Raw genomic sequence first — 17,814 nt, 5'->3', positions numbered from 1 at the left:
TTCTCTATGAGAAATAATTCTATCTTGATTCAGCCAAGATACTGAAAGGCCAAGAAAGATCAAAGAAACCCAAATAGTATTAATCTAAAGTTCCAAATGTTCTTAGAATTGCTTCTTTTCACACACAAACACATATACATGCACGCACACATGCACACACATGCTCTCTGCAACTTACAGGTGAGTGCTTAGGCCAAAATGAAGTGCAATTTTTTGCAAAGCTCTGTTTAAGTGACACCACCTTTTTCCTTGCAGAATAATGAAATACAATTTGTTTTCATATTGGGCAAGTGAAAGACTATTGGGGCACCTAGATCATTGGAGATATAGCACACCCTGAAGTCCTAGGCAATCTCTCCAGCTCGACTTTACTTTTTGAAATTGGTTTACTGTTTTCAAATCCCAATCTGAAACACTATTTGGAAGCTGTGAAGATTGCTTATGGAGATATTTTTGAGGTCTGCAGAATCTGTGCAATAGAAATATCATGCTTGAAATTCCGAATGCTTTCATGTGACCTACATAAGTGTTTCTTATTTCTTCCTGTAGTGATTGTAGGCTCCTTTTTCATGGCTCTATTGCATCAAGCACCAGAACTCCTTGTTAATAGCATGGGCCATATGTTCCTCTCACTAAACAGCACAGTGCAGAGCAAAGGAATAAAAATACAAGTGCAATGAAGCCAGAGTACACACACCAAGGAGAAAAAGACAGACCAGCTTCCATAACATGACCAGCAACAGAAACGCCACTGGACAATGGCCAATGGCAAATATGACGCAAATATGATTATGATGAATACTTAAATTCCCAGGGGAGCACTGAGTTCTTATGGTACAACCTTTACTAGTGAGAGCCAAACCAACACAGGTAAGGCAGCTTGACTAGCCTTCTCCCTCCTTGTTACTGGCATTCCTACTAGACAACAGGAATCAACTTCATCACCAATTGTGTTACCAGTGCTGGGAAGGGTTTGGCTGGTGCTTTTTATGGGGCATGCTTTTGAGCAAGAATGTCTCAACTTAAATAATGGGATGATGAGGTTATGCAGGATATCCTTTGTAAAAGTTTCCTCTTTCTTTCCAAAGAAACATGGAAGCTCTGCCTTTGAAAGCCCAGAGAATCTTAATCCAAGTAAGTATTTTCCATTTGCAGCAACAGTATTTTGCACTTGCAGCATAGGCAAAACGTTATTGCTTTTCTGTAATTTTTAAGAAGCACTATGAAAAGTTAAAATAATCTTCAGAGTTATTTGTTTGCATTTTATTGGGTAGACTTTGGTGAATATTTATTCAAATGCATACCCTCATATTCTAAATTGTATTATTATTATAAATTATGAGAAAATATAATAATATGTCTAATCAAAATATACGTATCTTTATGCATATTTTTTTCTTACACTCTAGTAAGCTTTTCGTTAATGTCTGTTTAACATTTTTGTATTTTATGATAGAATAAAAGTAGCACAGAAGAGCCTCATGTCATTAAGGAAAATGTCAAGGTCTTTCTGAAAGAGTGAAGATTTAGGGTTTTTTCATCGTTGCTAAATCATTAGAATTTACTGCTTAAATGTCTAATTTAAATCATTAAATAGCTCACTTTGAAACCCTGTTCATATTATTTCAAAGGTTTTACTGTCTTCAGTACAGACTCATGGAGATATAAGGCCCGTATTTCTCAAAAAACCTTGTTATGTTGTATACAGCAATGCTTTAAAGCTAACTATTAACTAGCTTTTAACTAGGTCTATTAACCTAGATTAAACCCAACCCACTGTATTATGATATTTCTAATAGGAATATTTTTCTTTTTTTCTGCTTTTATTCTCCCTTGGATTAAAATTTATCAGAAAAATGGATTTTCATCCACAATTCATGTCAGTATTATTAAGGAGTTTCTAAATTGGGAGTAAATTTTCAATATTGTGCCTTTTTTAAAGGGTTTCTGTTGTATCTTGAATCATAGTCTCTCACTGGAAGGATTTTTTTAAGGGTAATTGATTCTACAGTATAGAAGAAAAACTGAGGTTTTTTATAGAACAATCTGTGTACAGAAGGGAAGGCAGACATTGACAGACTGTACAGAAGCAGATTGATTTGTACAAGATTTATACACTGCTGTACATCAAGGGAGCTTTGTCAAAATTTGTATTGACTTTAGTAATTTAGATATTCTTGGTTATATCCCCTAATGTTATATTCATGAAGAGAGGTATAGACTAGAAATTCTTCTTGAGACAGTCAGATAGTGTACATTCTATATAGCAACATAGATGCAGTTGCCAATTTAGCCTCCGCAGGAGTTTTGGGGGAAGTTAAACACATTTCACAGCAACTCACTTTATTGTATTCTGCAAAATTTGTAATTAGAGGATTCAGTGACCTAGATAAAATACTTTTTTTCCTCATAGATCCTCTGAAGATGTTGCAGAGATTTTTTTTTTCCTCTTTTTTTTTTGCCTCATTTAATGTCAAAGATACCATCAAGATGGCAAGGACCAGCCAGTATACTTCAGTCAAGGAAGGGGGATATGTCAGAGCTTGTCACAATTCATCAACAGATCAGAATTGTTATGGTGATGACTCTTCCATGGTAAATGCTCTCCCACTCAAAGACACAGGAACAGTTTTCTAGGACAATATAACTTGGAAAATCATATTCAGATGCAAAGCTGTTCAAATGTTTTTGTGATAACAGTACTCTTCAAAGTGGTAAAAAGCCTATGTCTCTTTGAGATCTTATATGACATGCATTAAGATTCCTTCCACCAGGAGAAGGATTTTGATACAGGCTTCTCACAAAGGTGCTGTGTTCTTGTAAGAAGGCAAAGACATGCTATTCTGGAACAATTAACATGAAGCTTAACTGATAACTAGCTAAGCCTCTGATCTTAGTTTTGACACTTGTTTAACTGCAGCGTCTTCCTGAGTTACCCTGACATGTCAGGCAACATGGGAGGACTATTAGAAAGGAAAGACCTTTTCCTGTGAATGTGGAAATGGAGGAAGGTTAAAGCTGTGTGAGCTGAGCAAAAAAATCAAGACTTAAGAGAGAGAATCACAGAGAATCAGTGTACACTGCAGAGAAGTTTTGGGATGTCAGTGAATAACAAAATACAAGAAATTCAGGGTTAAAAGAGGTGTGAAGACTACAACCAAGAAAGAAGAAGGATATTAAAGTCAAAGTTCAGATAGCCATGGAGAAGTGATCTGTTCAAATTACTGGCGACAACAGTATCCTGACATGGCAGCTTCAGTGTCAGCCAATCTGAGAGCACTGCTTCCAAGTACTTGTGAAAGCTCCAGAAAAAGATAAGATAAAGAATTTAAAATTAGTTCTTTTACTTAGTAGTTTACCAAACAAGGTTTCCAAGTTTGAAATACAAGTAGATGTTTTATATCAATGTCTTTGTCTTCAAAAATTCCTTTATGCTTGTTCACTGTCCTTTTCTTCTTGTTCACTGTTACAGGATCCTATATTTTGTTTTATTATTCTCTTCTGTTGGTGATCTGAAAATTCAAACTCTTCATTGAAGTTTGAAGGTAAGATCTTTGAAAAGAGCCAACCAACCATGAAATAGGAGAGGAATCATCTGTTCCTTTTCTTTCTGACCAGATGAGTACAAAGCATTTTGCTTTTTGACAAGGAGATAGCTGAAAATTTCAACTCATACACACACTTCAATGCAATTTATTGAGTACTATTAGAATACAGTGTACAAATTGGGGCTGTCTTAAATAATCACCCCTTTTCCAAAAGATTTACGCTGGAGCTGAACAAAGGAAAAATGGCAATGACAATGAAAGAATGTTTGAGATTTAATACATAAGAACAATATGCTTGTTTTCTAAGGCCTCAAGAATTCAGCAGAGCATAATTTCTACAGGGCACTGGATAACATCCAGGAAAAGCATTCTATTTGAAGGTGTCAAATAATCTAAAAATTTTAGAGATATGTGGCACATACACACCACTCTTTCCACCTTATCAGAAAACAAGAATGGTCCAAGATTACCTAAGGCAGCAGTGGCAAAATAGAATGATACTGAAAACATGTCAATCTAGAAAAAGAGTAAGATCCTTTCAGCCCTCACCAGCTGTATGATTATGTATATAATGTCTGAATATCACTGAGTTGCAAAGCCTAGGGTGTAAGTAAATTGGTTTCATACATTTTCTGCGTGATAAATGTTCTGTTACTTCCTACACTTTTACCATTTTAAAAAAAAGCTGGTTTCTTCTGTCAAAGGTGGAGCCAGTCTTTGATGTTATATAAAGTATATTTTTCAATTTAAAAATGCTTCTATTTGTTCTCTATGCTGACAACTTATGATACTATCTTCAACTATATTTATTAGAAGAATCTTTTGTTTCAATCTGTTCCTTCTCCTGATCAGTGATATTTAGTGATGTACGAGTCATAAAGGTACCTAAACACTAAGAAGTCACATGCAGATGTCTCTTCAGCTATTTCAAAGACTTAAATTTGTCTGCCTACTCCTTTTTTTCCCTTCTGACATTGTGCCAAATATTCTCATAAATTACTTTTTTTCTTTCCCCTATGTCTGAAATAAAGCTTCAGGGTTTACGGTTCCTCAAGGCACTGTGGCATATTTTCTCATATATGGAAAACACAGAATAGCACAACAAAACAGCTTTTCACAGTAATGTTTTACAAGTAATTCTGCCTTCTTAATTTCCTCCAAATCTCTTGTGTGAAAGGTATTGTATCCTAGTGACTGGCCTTGAGCCTTAAAGGGAATTTAGTTATATGGTTCTGAGCAGATAATTTCCCCCCAATTTGTTTGCCAAATGGGTGTCTAATTTACATTCCCAATTACCTGAATTGCATGCATAAATGAGCTAATGAAACACACAAATGTGTAACTGGTCATAAATAGTCATTTCTATGTGCAATTGCAGTAATTGTATGCTCCTCATGATTTTGAAAATCAAGAACTAATGTTAATTTGATGCTAGTTCATCTTGTATAACAGTTATATTTAAAGATTAAGTTTATCACTCAGCAAATGTGGCAGCCTTGTTCTATTATGTCTTTTTTCCATTATGGTTAATTGACGGATAACAGAGTTTAACACTGAAGGGACTTCTTCCTGCTGATAAGCAGGGTTCAAACATTTTCCTAAAATAAGCAGGACTGCAAATCTATTTATGTACTATACTGAGTCACAATAACCACAATTTTATACTCCTTTAAACAATACATTTAAAAAGAAAAATTCATTTGAGGTAACAAGATTTTGGGGAAAGAGATAATAAGTCACATAACTATTTTTATCCACATGTTCTGATTCACAATAATCACATTACAGAAATATTTAATTAATGTAACACTTTGTTTCAGTCATGGGTCCGGCCAAAACCTGGGTCTCATTTTATGTTTTCAAATGCAGGAAATCTTGTTACTTATTCTGCTGCCACCCAATCTGTTTTTCTCTTAGACTGCAATTGCTTTCTGGATAACATAAAACTAAGAGCTCTATGAGAGAGATTAACAAGTGCCATGGTGCAACTGAAGGTCTCAAGTATCATTTGAGCACTACTACATAACTTTACAAAAAGACTCAGGTGTTTTGTACTATTAAATTGTATGATGCAAAGACCAAGAATGTATATTGCAGTAGTAGTTCTAAGTCATTGGACATAGTTAATTTTAAAATTAAAATGCTTACTTCAACCACTTTACTGTAATGATTAGAATATAAACAATATAATTCAATTTCAGGGATTATGTTTTAATCTTCTGAAGGTAAGATCTGACTTTGTATTTCTCTTTCAGCGGTTTTAACAATAGCAACAGGGTTGATAAATGCAGAGCCAGAAATTATTGCAAATAATGCACAGAAACATTACTGAATAACAATAGGTGAAAGACTAATCCAAAGTATATTAAGAGGATAATGTTGATTATGTTTACAGTTAGATAGCAAGTTATGGCTGAATGTCATTCAAAGCATTTTACAGATTAGGCCTCAATCCTGTAATCTGTTTCACTCAGGAAATCCCCCAAGCCATCTGTGAGACTACTATAAGGAACATTTAGGTCCTGTCATGTGTATGTCAGTGTGTCATTCCTGTCCCAGGCCTAGTAATGTGATCACTTTTTTAATATATATTATATTTACCAAAAAAAACCCCAAAAAATCCATTAGAACAGAGAGTCAAGTTAATGAGTAGAAGCCAATAGAGGCGATAAAACTCAAACTTGCCTTCAATAGCTGCTGGTTTCTTTCTTGGACTGTGTTCCAGAAGAAGACGAGGTGGTACCAATTCCTTATGTCCTGCACCTAAGTATACAGGTTAAGAAGCATAGAAAATGGATTCACCAACAGGCTGAGCAGTTTCACTGGGAGCCTGAGCTCCCTTCAAAATTTCTCATGTTAAAAATATTACACTGTGCATAAAAGAAAATATCTTTCAGATACCACAAGAAGGAAATATATTTCTCAACAAATAGAGTAATTTATTTTTAAGAGTCACATTTGAAATCAATGAAGTCCAAGTAACTCAAATATATGCTGAAATGCTACAGTTCTCTTTTTCTTCCTTAGACTCAAAAGAGAAGAATAATACTCTGATAATAAGGTTACATATTCATGATGCCTCTTCTACAACAAAGTCTTATTTTCTTCTGTCAAACAAATGATCTTTAGTTGCTCCCTCAAGTCCACTTATTATGAACTCCTGGAAACACCAGTAAAAATTATGATGTTTCTCATCCTTAAGGATTATTCTTAATTAGCCAATACCAACCAGGTCATGCATTGTAAACACTGATGAGGTTCTGATTCCAGCTGCTGACTGAAACACCTCTGCTCTCTCAGTGTGTTCAACTGGGACTTTCTGTACTGTTTTAGCCTATGTGCAGATACCATACTTTGTAAAAAACATTTTTCATTTCATTTCTCCAAAGATTCACAAACATATTTAATGTATTCTTATGTTACTTATGCTTATTTTCTAGTTTATGACATATTTACAGTCTCCTTATTTCCTTTTAAGTTATTTCACTGACATTTAGTCTCAGTAATTATCCTGTCATTGTCATTTGGAAAGTGCAATTTTTTGTGACCTGAGAAATAAAATTAAGTAGTTATGTACACTATTGATTCAGTCCTATGCACCAGCATACATTCACTGCACCAGAGTCCACATGCAAACAGACTGTTAAATCTCAGCTCCAGCTTCACATCAGAAACTCAAAGGCATGCCTCATGCTTGGTGATAGGCTCAGAAGAGAAATTAAGATTTTGTTGGGCCTTGGAAACTGCAGCATCTTACTTACCCCTCTCATTTTGCAAAGGTGTGTATACTCATGGGGAATGCATGAGAAAAACATCATCTTGAAGATAGCAGTGGGATTTGAGTATCGTGGTCTTAACGTTATTGCATCTCATCAGCATATGTACAATTGCAGGCACGTAATTTGGAAGCATGTGGTTCAGTTCATCCAATAATTTGTATAAAATATCACACACACAGCTGCTCAAACTTGACGTGTGCCTGAGCCACTGATAAAATATTAACACGTTGATAAAACCAATGTATTGAAAGTGCTTTGCAACAAATAGTAATAATTTTACATTTTCCACATATTTCCTGTCTTGGCAATAAACCCAAGTGCATATTTACCAATCTCATCACAGAATAACTATAGCCTTAAAATGAGTGTTAGGCAAACTTCAGGAATCAAGATGTTTAGCCATGATTTTCCAAACACTTTATGTCTAAAAAAAAAATAATCTTGAAGTTGAAAACTGAACTAATGAGCTGCTGATTACCTTTGCTGCCAGCCAGAATAGAAAAGTTAAATTCATAACCTCTGTCAACATATGGAAACTTCATAGATTGAATTTCTAGTTCAGAATGAAGCAAAAATCAACATAACAATTGATGAAGAACAGGTATTCTTCTACATTTGATCAAAGTCCTAGACTAAAGATTAGTTATTTATTTTTCCATTTCTTTTTTTTTCTTTCCAAAAGGAAAAAAAAAAAGTGACACTTTTTATAACTTGGATTAATTGTTTTGTGTGAAAGAGGATAAAGGGCAGTGGCTCAGAATGTTGAGTAGATGAATAATGAAGAAAGATAGTCAATAATTTGGGCTACAGTGTGGCATCTACAGTATGGGGCAATGATCTAACTCCTCTAGGTCAAATTGTAGGCTGCCCCCATTATCTTCCTGTTCTTTGCTGTGGCAGCAGTTTTCTAATGATTGCACCAGTGTGCTCATAATGCCAGTATGATACCACTTATTGCTAATGACTTGTCAAATTCTATTTTATAGCTTTACAAGTTTTAAGCAAATCATTTATTTCATGCAAATTGACCACATGATCCGATATGAGAGTGTTTTAAGCCAGAAAAGCTTAAGCTTCACAGATCAAAAACTTTCCCTTAGGCCAAAATGCTTGTTCTGAGCAGGTTCCCATGCACTCTGATAAAAGGCTTCTTTAATGTTTCCATGTCTTATTAAACGTCTCTCTATTCACTTTGATGGGAATGCAAAGGACAGTAGATGAATAAATATTTTATCCATTCTTTTGATGAAATATGTTAAAGGGGATAACCTAAGTTAAATTTCTTTTCCTTTTTCTCTCCTCTTTAAATTATAAAGCACAAGTGGTTTTCTGTAGTACAGACAACTGATAAATAGAAATGAGGAATTGGCTTCAACAGATCAGACCATTAGGATTAATGATATCTACTATCTTGACTCTAGCAGTGGCCAGTTGGACACATATACATGATGTAAATGAGAGGAAGGCAGGATGTTTTTAATGCTCCCAGTGGACAATCAGATTAGACCATGAATCACGAGAAGTTATTATCCTGATTACCACTATTATTACTGGACATACACTTATCTCACAGCTTTGAAAGTGCTCTATAAAAAACACTGCATGTTATTTGCTTCTCATTTCAAATGTAGCCTTCATTTTTCTATTATGAGATAAATGACTAAGATTCATTTAAGGTGCTTTTTTTAAAAAAAAATATTAGTTTGGATTTCTCCAAAAGATGTAATTGCAAGCACAAGAATGTGCGTGCATTTCTATGCCAATCTGTCCCTAGAGTCGATCCACAACATTTTCATGTGTAACCTGTCCATGCAGTTGTGCTATAGGTATCTCCTTCATATATATTGTAAACAGCTGACAACAAATTACATCTGACGAAAACTGAAAGAGTGAAATATTTTGGATTTAAGATCATGGGAATGCTCTCACCAGGAGAAAAAGTGTCACATTAAGACATGAGTACCTTCCTCCACTGCCTGAGAGGAAAGAAATAGGCTGCAAGGATGAGTAGAAGGTTTAGGACCCTAACTAGGTACCCTGAATTCTTCATTGAAAACCAGGTACAGTCCTCAAGCTCTGGGAAACTTCTGTCATCAGTGTTTATTAAATTGCTTGAGATGTCTTGAAGAAATTAATTCTGACATGGTTTATTGATATTTTAGATTCTTTTATTGCATGATAAGGAATACAAGACAAACTTTAATTACCTTACTTTCCTCAATCTAGGAAATGTCTTTCTATATGTGTCAAAAATGTTCATGTTTGCATATTGTGCATAAATTGATTTCTTATGAGAATATCAAATTATGCGAGTTTTCTTTATTCCCTGATCTTCTGAATTCAATTTGTCTGCAGTGGCCTTAATAAAGTGTCTAAATATATCTTTGTAGACAAAAAGATAAAATACTTGTAAAATTATTATTACTATTATTATTGTTATTATTATTCAGGCATTTCAGACTGGTGAATATTCCAATTGGGTATGGAGAGAAATAATGCCATCACAGAGTGCAACATGTGGAAATACCATTCCTGTGACTGTTCATTTCCTCATATCCATATACCAGTTACTTGAACAGCAGGAATCCTATGGTACAACAGCACCAACACTTTGTTAAAGTCTCTCAGTGCAGCAAAATGTCTTCAGATAAATCTCATTCTGCTCAGATGTGACATCATTCTCTAGTGATAGTAAAAATAACTCAAATAAAGTAAGTGTCCTTTCAGAGTAATTTGTTATGAAAAGTAAATTCCAATCAAATGTTTAATGAATGTTGGAACAAGACATGGATCAGCAGAATGAGGCAAGACTGCCAAATATGCTTTTAGAGGACTGAAAACATAATGGAGTCCAGCCATTTTGCCCAGGCTTCCAGTTTTGATGGTAAGTTTCTACAAGTTAAAGGTGAGTCTCTTCCCAGCTTTCAGTCATTACTCTCCAGACATTAGGCTGTGACCGTTCTGGGGAAGGGTTTCTTTGCTTGCTACGTGTGCATGAAAAACCTTGAGCAAACTGTTTTTCGTTAAGAAAGAACAGCTGAGGATCAAGAGGTGACATTGTGTAACTGTACTGTACAATGCAAATGCTCTTTTTCTGGGATGCATTACTTAAATAAAATACTGATGCCCCATATAGGTATTCTTTCCTGAGGAACACACTGTGACAACAAGGATTTCATGCACACTGGCAAATAAATGGTTCCTGGGAACATTACTGGGCTCTGGAATTCAGACATACATATTCTGCAACATATTTTTGGATAGCCTCTGACACCTCTGACTTGTGTCAAGCAGCAGTGTTGCAAAAAATTCATTAGCTCCGTTCAGGAACTGGCAGGGGCCAGTGACCACCCCCAATAGATAGCTGAGATACAGTCAGCCCATTTTGAGCTCGAAGAAGTGTATTGGATGTGGATGTCTCTATGAGAAAAAAAATCACCTTCAGAGAGAGAGCAGATGAGTTGAGTTTGATTTAGTAATCTAGATGTGGCCCCAAGTCTTAACAGTGAGAACAAAATTATGTCAGATGGGAAAAAATAGTCTAAACAGGGTTTTAATGACCTATTTGGAACTGAATTTTTGACAGGGGAAGATGGAATTAATGGATAGTAAAATGAGGTTTTTATGAAAGTATATTTTAGTAGCCAACATATATTTAAGTTTTTAAATTGCTCTCAGGATGTGGCTCTTTATTAAATGGTTAATTGCCCAACATAGAGTGAAACTCTGATTTTGCATAAGGTTGATGATATTACTTAAGAAAAACCTATGCTACAATATATGCAGTGATTACCAGTAGCAATGCAATCTTTTAAATTTTAGCATTATGTCACACTGACTGTCAGCCAGTTTCTTTCACGATGCATAAGAAGAAAAGGAGAGATTACATGGATAATGCCAAATCTATCTATGTTCCGCTATATGCATGTATTTAAAATCCATTAACAATATCACAAATAATTCTGGAACTCTATATAGAGTCTAATTTATGAGTAAAACACATTATTGTGAGATGTTCCCTCAACGCACAGGCAATGAAACCAGGCCTGTACAAATAACTTAACACCCTTGGGAGGCTGTACATTGACTAAGCTGAAAACAAGGACCAGTAGGTTAAAAGTGAGGGTGTAGGAAGGAAGGATGCAGATTGGTATTCTAAATGCTCTTTTGAAAGGGAGTAAGGGGAAGGATTAAATTTCTCATCTCAAGGCACCAAACAAAAAGTAGCAGCAACTTGATAGCCTTCTATTTTTAATACATAGAGGTTTGAGTTCACCCTTTGTATTTGATGATAGATTCCTGCATATGTTTTTACGTCGTAATAATATAATACATGCTATATATATGTGCAGGCATGAGCATATAAATATGTATTGATATTTGTTTAGAATGAATCATAGAAAGGTTAGGGTTGGAAGGGACCTTGAAGATCATTCTAATTGCTGCCACGGTTTAGTGATGTTTCTGAACAGAAAATTCTTGATTTGGTAATTAAACAGGTGTGAGAACCATTGGTACAGACTCCTGGAGGTTGTATGAAAATCAGTTGCTGTTTTTTCACTCAGACACCAAATCCAATTAAAATCACAGCTGGGAATTTGTTTGATATATTTTTTCTTTTCCTGTGGTTTGTATCTCATACAATGTAAGTGTGTATAACAAGTGTACAAATGACACAGGCAAAAGAGGCGTGGGTAGAGCTATAGGTGGTTTTTTTGTTTGTTTGTTTGTTTTTTTTAACTTAAAGTGGATGCTATGGGTCCAGAAATGCATGCAAAGTATTTTAGCTGCATGGCATGACAGAGCTTGCAGTTTAATCTATTTACAAAAATATATCTGTTGAGAACTCCTTTACAAATATTTTTACCACAAAATCCTTCTTTAGTTCAATCTACATCTGTGAAAACAGATATATTTTTATGTTCACGAGACTGAAGTCATTAAGGAGTTAAGAGTTAAGTATTAACAGTTTTTTCATTATACATTAAGTAAGAAGTCACACAGCCTTTCCTGACATTAAAATAAAATTGAATTGAAAAAATTGAAAATTGAATTTGCTGCCTCCACTTCCTCCCATTATTTGTCATGGGCAGTTAGCAGGTAAAAATAAACCTACATGTTATGTTTAGAAATATCGAAAGCTAGATCTCAACGAATTGAGTACAAGGACAGTGAAAATTATGGGTTATTGTGTGGTAATGAGGGGTTATTATAGTTATTGCTGCATAGTGGAGTACAAAAGGACTGTAAAGGCAGATTATAAAATGGAAAGATATATTCAGTCTTTCTCTCCCTCTCTCTCCAAATAACTTTTAATAAACTGGCATCATATACAGTGACCCCTAGCATAATTAACATGAATATCAGGAGTTGGTATAGATGCTTTTTATTTCACAGTATGAAGTATCTAATTAAAACAGAAGAGAAAACACTGCAACTAAATACTTTCAGCCAACAATTAAACAGAATGGAGGGGACTTATAAGCTTTTATGATGAAAATTAATAGATACTGACTATGCCATGTGAGCACTGCTCAGTAATTTATGTTCTTTGTTTGGTTCTTCTGTACATATCACTGTTTCAACCATCCTTAGTCCAACTACATCTAAGAAACATTCAGTGCTCAGGTCAGAAAAGCTGAAAGTGATTGCTGCAGGGTTGCTAATACTTTATATTGTCTTCAAGAAAGAGGGCATATGCCAATTTTTGCAATTTAAAAACAGCCTAAATGGATAAAAACAAATTACAGATACTATAATGCCTCACAATTACAGATATTTGTGGATAATGAATATGTTTAGTATAGAAATCACTGGAATTCAAACTAAATCCAAGTCTGTTCTCAAGCCTCAAAGTTTTTCATATCTCTGTCTTTTTGCTAGAATGAGAAAAACAAGAAATTAATGATTATGTTACCTGTCTTGTTTATACTTATGTCTCGGTTTTGGAGACAAAATCTCAGGAGGAAACACTCCGGAATGAGTGTCTCCTCCGAAGGGAAAAGGGCCTCCCCTTTTCCTCCATCAATGAGACAAATGGGTCACAAGTGAGAGTGGGAAAAAGAAACCAAACTATTTATTAACACAAACAAAACAGGGTAGAACAGGATAAAAAAACCCCTCAAAATACAACAAATTCCCAGACAGGGAACAGACACTCAGGCTCGGACCAGCCGGGACCACCCCATGGGCTCTCTGGACCAGCGAGGAGGGAAGGGGGGCAGTGAGGCAAGGGCAAGGAAAGGGAAAAGAAGAGCAAGAAAAAGCCAACAGAACCTTTTCCCAGCTAGCTGGAACACAAAGAAAACCCACAAAGCAGCAGAGCACTCCCAGCACACTCCCTCCGAGCCCTGCCGAGGCCCCCAGAGCCCCCTTGGGCTGAGCCGTTCAGCCGCCCCCTCGGGCCCGTGGCCCCGGCCCTGCCCCTGGGTCCATCCTAAAGGCACAGCGTCCTTGGGCATTGAGGGGATGGTTAAGGAATAAAGCGGCTTCATAACATCACCCCAGGACAACCTGACAATCACCTAAGACAGTGAATCCATAGCCATACTTCAGAAGTTAGAATTTCAATAATGCAGTCTGAAGCTAGAGGGAAAAGAACTGAGAGGTTTTATTAGATCAAATATCAGAGTAAGGCCCAAAAGTGCAGAGGTGTTGGCTCCTAACTCCTATTTACTCACTCCCACTGAAATCACTGTGAGCTAAGTGCCATGGCTGCAATTATGAGAAACACTGGAACAAAAAACCTGTAATACTGGAGACAATGGTTATTTTAAACCAATAATGCTTTGGGAACGTCTGATTCTTCTTTCCCTTTAGTTTTGCCAGGGAAGATCCTCTATCCTTTAAAGAGGTTATTTTTTGGACAAAGGGTCCTGGGATTCACTGTCATGAGTTCTAACCCTTGTGCTCAAAGCATCCTCCATGATTTTTGGGGAAATGACTTAACTTTACCATGTCTTTCCATCGAATCTATAAATGGATCTAACAGAAATTTAAAATAAATAAAAAATGAAAGTTGTGAGCATACAGCAACTAAAAATTCCAAATCCTAAATTCTATGAAAGTGGACGCTCTAAAGGCTGAGCTTTTGTTGTGATGCTAAAATTGTTTGGGTTTCTTTTGTTTGAATCATTTGGATAGGGAATATCTTCCACATTTATTCAAGAAAATTATTTCCCTCTCCATTTCTTCTTTTCCCCTTTCACTCACTCCCAAAATACTATAGCAATTGGCATTCATTTTTTTCCAGGTGGCACCACAGTTTCCTTGATTGAGTCAACAGCTGCTCCTGATAATATCATTTGAGGTCTCATAGAAAACTTGTCATCTCAAGTCTTCATTTGAACAAAATTCTTGCTTGCACATTTGCAGTATACTTCTTGAATGTCTGTAGGCTCTCTCACTACCAGACATTTAAAAGTTAACTTTCAGACAGTTATGTCTAGATAAGTCACCCGAGGGATCCATTTATAGTCAATGGAGAGAAATTGGTACCTTCAAAGGGTGATTCATCTTTCCTATTTTAGGCATCTCTCTTAGGATGAAATTGTCCTCTGGAGGCCTCCATTTCATAGCATTGGCTATAAAGACAGCTAAAGGTTAAAGTTGGGCAATTAAATTTTGGGTATCTAAGCGAGGTGCAATGAATTGCAAACATTTTGTTTTGTGGTTCTCCATGAAGATGATGCTTCATGCCATCAAAATATTCCAGGACTAAAAAAGCCATGCATGATTTTTCACCCTGTAAATACTGTCTTGTAACAGAGTGCTCCTCAAACCCCCAACAATTATATTAGTAAATCTCACATAGAGAAAGGATTTTGTTTTAAAGCCTAACTAAAAAAATACCAACAAAACAAAACAAAACAACAACAACAGCAACAACAAAAAACCCCTGAAAAACTCCAAAAAACCCAAAAAAACCCAAAACCAAATCCAAAAACCAAAAAAAAAAACCCACTGTTTAGGTATTATGTGTGTGGGCATTGAACACCTTTTGAAATCTATGTTATTTACTTTGTCAGATAATTCTGGATGTATTGAAGGACAAAGTGAAACAATAGGAAGGCAGGTGAATTGTCAGAGGGAGGAATAGAGGTCCCTGATGGAGAAAAAATAAAGTGATCTTGACTCGTTATAGATATATGTCATAAGGTACATATCTTTTTGTCAGAGCAGATACATGCAGAAAGCAAGCTGACATCAAAAGAAAGATGCACCTGAAGAGAGAAAGGTGAAAGGAGTGGATCTGCTACAGCTTACAGTCCCAGTGGCTGTAAATAGGATGCTAAGTAGGTGGGCATAAAACAAGAGAGCGTGTGTTGCTTAGGCCAAAGCTGACCACTCTTCTGTCTGCTGCATTTCATGTTCTCAGAGCAGAAGAGGTGAGGAATTATTGCTAAGCTGAAATGTTTCATGATGGAATGTATCTTGTCAAAGTACTTGTAGATCCTTTCCATACTCTTTTTATCTATGTGATATGGTGAACTGGTACCATTACTGTTGTTAAAAGAGAACCTCACCATTTTCCAGCAGGGACAGCATAGAATTCTATATTGGGATGAGAAGGGTAACTTCTCCTAGTTCCACAATAGAGATATAGGGTTTTTCTTTTTAATGAAAAATTCAGGAGAAAACTGGAAGCCCTTCAGAACATGTTTTTTCCTTCTTCATGTTGTTTCAGTGTATTCAGCATCAGGAGGTGTTTAAAGGCACATTGTATAGATGTCAGCTATTTTCCTTTTCATTAAAGTTGAGAGAGATTCAATATATGGTGATTAACTTCCCTGAGAATTTTCAGAATTATATTCTAAAGGTAACAGATTCATTAGCTCACTTAAAATTTTAGAGTTATGTAACGTGGGACTACAAAACTGACTGAAGGAGAAGGTTGTGGGTTATCACGTCTCATGAAAGACAAATGTTTACTTGCAACCCACGTAAGACTCCTGCTATACTAAAATAGTTGGCATTTAAGATGCTGGCCATCTTGTTTAGCTTGAGCAACTCTGTGATGGAGCCTTGACTCCAACTTACTCTGACAGCCTCCCTATATTCATTCCAAGTGGCCTGCTTCCACCTCCTGTGTATTTCCTGCTTACACTTGAGTAATGACAAGAGTTCCTTGTTCATCCATGCAAGTCTCTTGCCCTCTCTGATTTCTTGTTCATTGGGGTGCATCATTCCTGAGCCTAGAGGAAGTGATCCTTGAATATCAACCAGCTCTCTTAGACACCTCTTCCCACAGGACCTGTTCCTATGGGATTCTTCCAAGAAGATCCCTAAAGAGGCTAAGTTAGCTGTCCTGAAGTCCATGTTTGCAATCTTACTCACTGCCCTGTTTCTCCTTGCCCAATGCTGCACTCCACAATCTCACGGTCACTGCAGACAAGATGGTCCCCAACCTTCACATCTCTAACAAGGCCTTCCCTGTTTGTCACTATGAGGTCAACCAGCACAACATTCCTTGTGGGATCCTCCACTACCTGTTTGTGCCTTGTTGTTTTACTTCTCCAGCTATCAGGGTAGTTACATTCCCCCACAAGAACCTCTGCCTGTGACTTTGAGGCTGCTTCAAGCTGCCTGTAGAATGCTTCCATTTTTAAACCTACCTGATGTAACATCAATATCTATTGTAATAATTCTATCGTAATGATTCTGGAAATCAATTATGAGTCATTAAATGTAATAACTATTTTACAAAGTCACTTGTTAAACTTGTTTTTACCTTTTAAACAGGAAACAATTTGTTTACTATTAGCTGTTTAGGAGGATTTTTGGCATTTAACTTTTGCCTTTATTTTCTAAATAGCTTACTTTTCAAAACTAAAGTATTTGAGTCTTTTGATGATCCTCCATTGAAATCACCCTTCTTTTTGAAACTTGTTTACTGAACTATGTGAAATGCTTATAATACTAAATAATAGTAATAAAACATAATGCAAGTATGAGAGTAATTTCACTAATCTCTCTGTCTTCACAGCTTAAATTGGTTTGTTTCCATTAAAACCAAAGATTTAGACTAATTTACATCAGCAAAAGTTGTGACTTTCTCTTGTATCACATAATTTTGACCCTCAGAGTGCCTTGCAGTGAACTGTCAAAGAAAGACATACATTCCCTTCTGCAGAAGCAAAATAACACACATTCCCTTTGTAGCTGTTTCCAAGAGAGGGAGTAATTTGAATTTTTTTTGGCAAAGTTACAATAAAGTGCCATAAGAGTGTTGACAGAGGCAGCTTCATGTGCCAGCATCTGGCTCTGACTCACAGTGGGATGATATAAACTGGGAATAATGGATAGTTGTTTTGCCTCTGTGGGATGGTGTCAGGATTGTATACTGATAACATTCCCATTGAGAGATCAATGTCATTTCAGCATTTGACGAAATAGACACAGTTTTTGGGGTGAGAGAGGGGGGTCATAGACAAGAATCTTGTTAAAATTAGATCAGATATCTTCTCATAGTTTCTCATAGCTGAATA

The 17,814-nt window shown here is 36.1% G+C and overlaps 1 protein-coding gene across 1 annotated transcript in view; it reads right to left on the bottom strand.

The window, feature by feature from the left end:
• Positions 1–17,814, bottom strand: part of TRDN (triadin) — a 117,737-nt gene that overhangs the window by 16,079 nt on the left and 83,844 nt on the right. Inside the window, exon 13 of the mRNA XM_039568592.1 lies at positions 6,234–6,311. Coding sequence (XP_039424526.1) covers positions 6,234–6,311 — 78 coding nt within the window. The remainder of the gene's footprint in view (positions 1–6,233; positions 6,312–17,814) is intronic.

The sequence above is a fragment of the Corvus cornix genome, chromosome 3 (genome assembly GCF_000738735.6).
Source record: "Corvus cornix cornix isolate S_Up_H32 chromosome 3, ASM73873v5, whole genome shotgun sequence".
NCBI lineage: Eukaryota > Metazoa > Chordata > Aves > Passeriformes > Corvidae > Corvus > Corvus cornix.
This window is presented reverse-complemented; position numbering and strand designations above follow the sequence as displayed.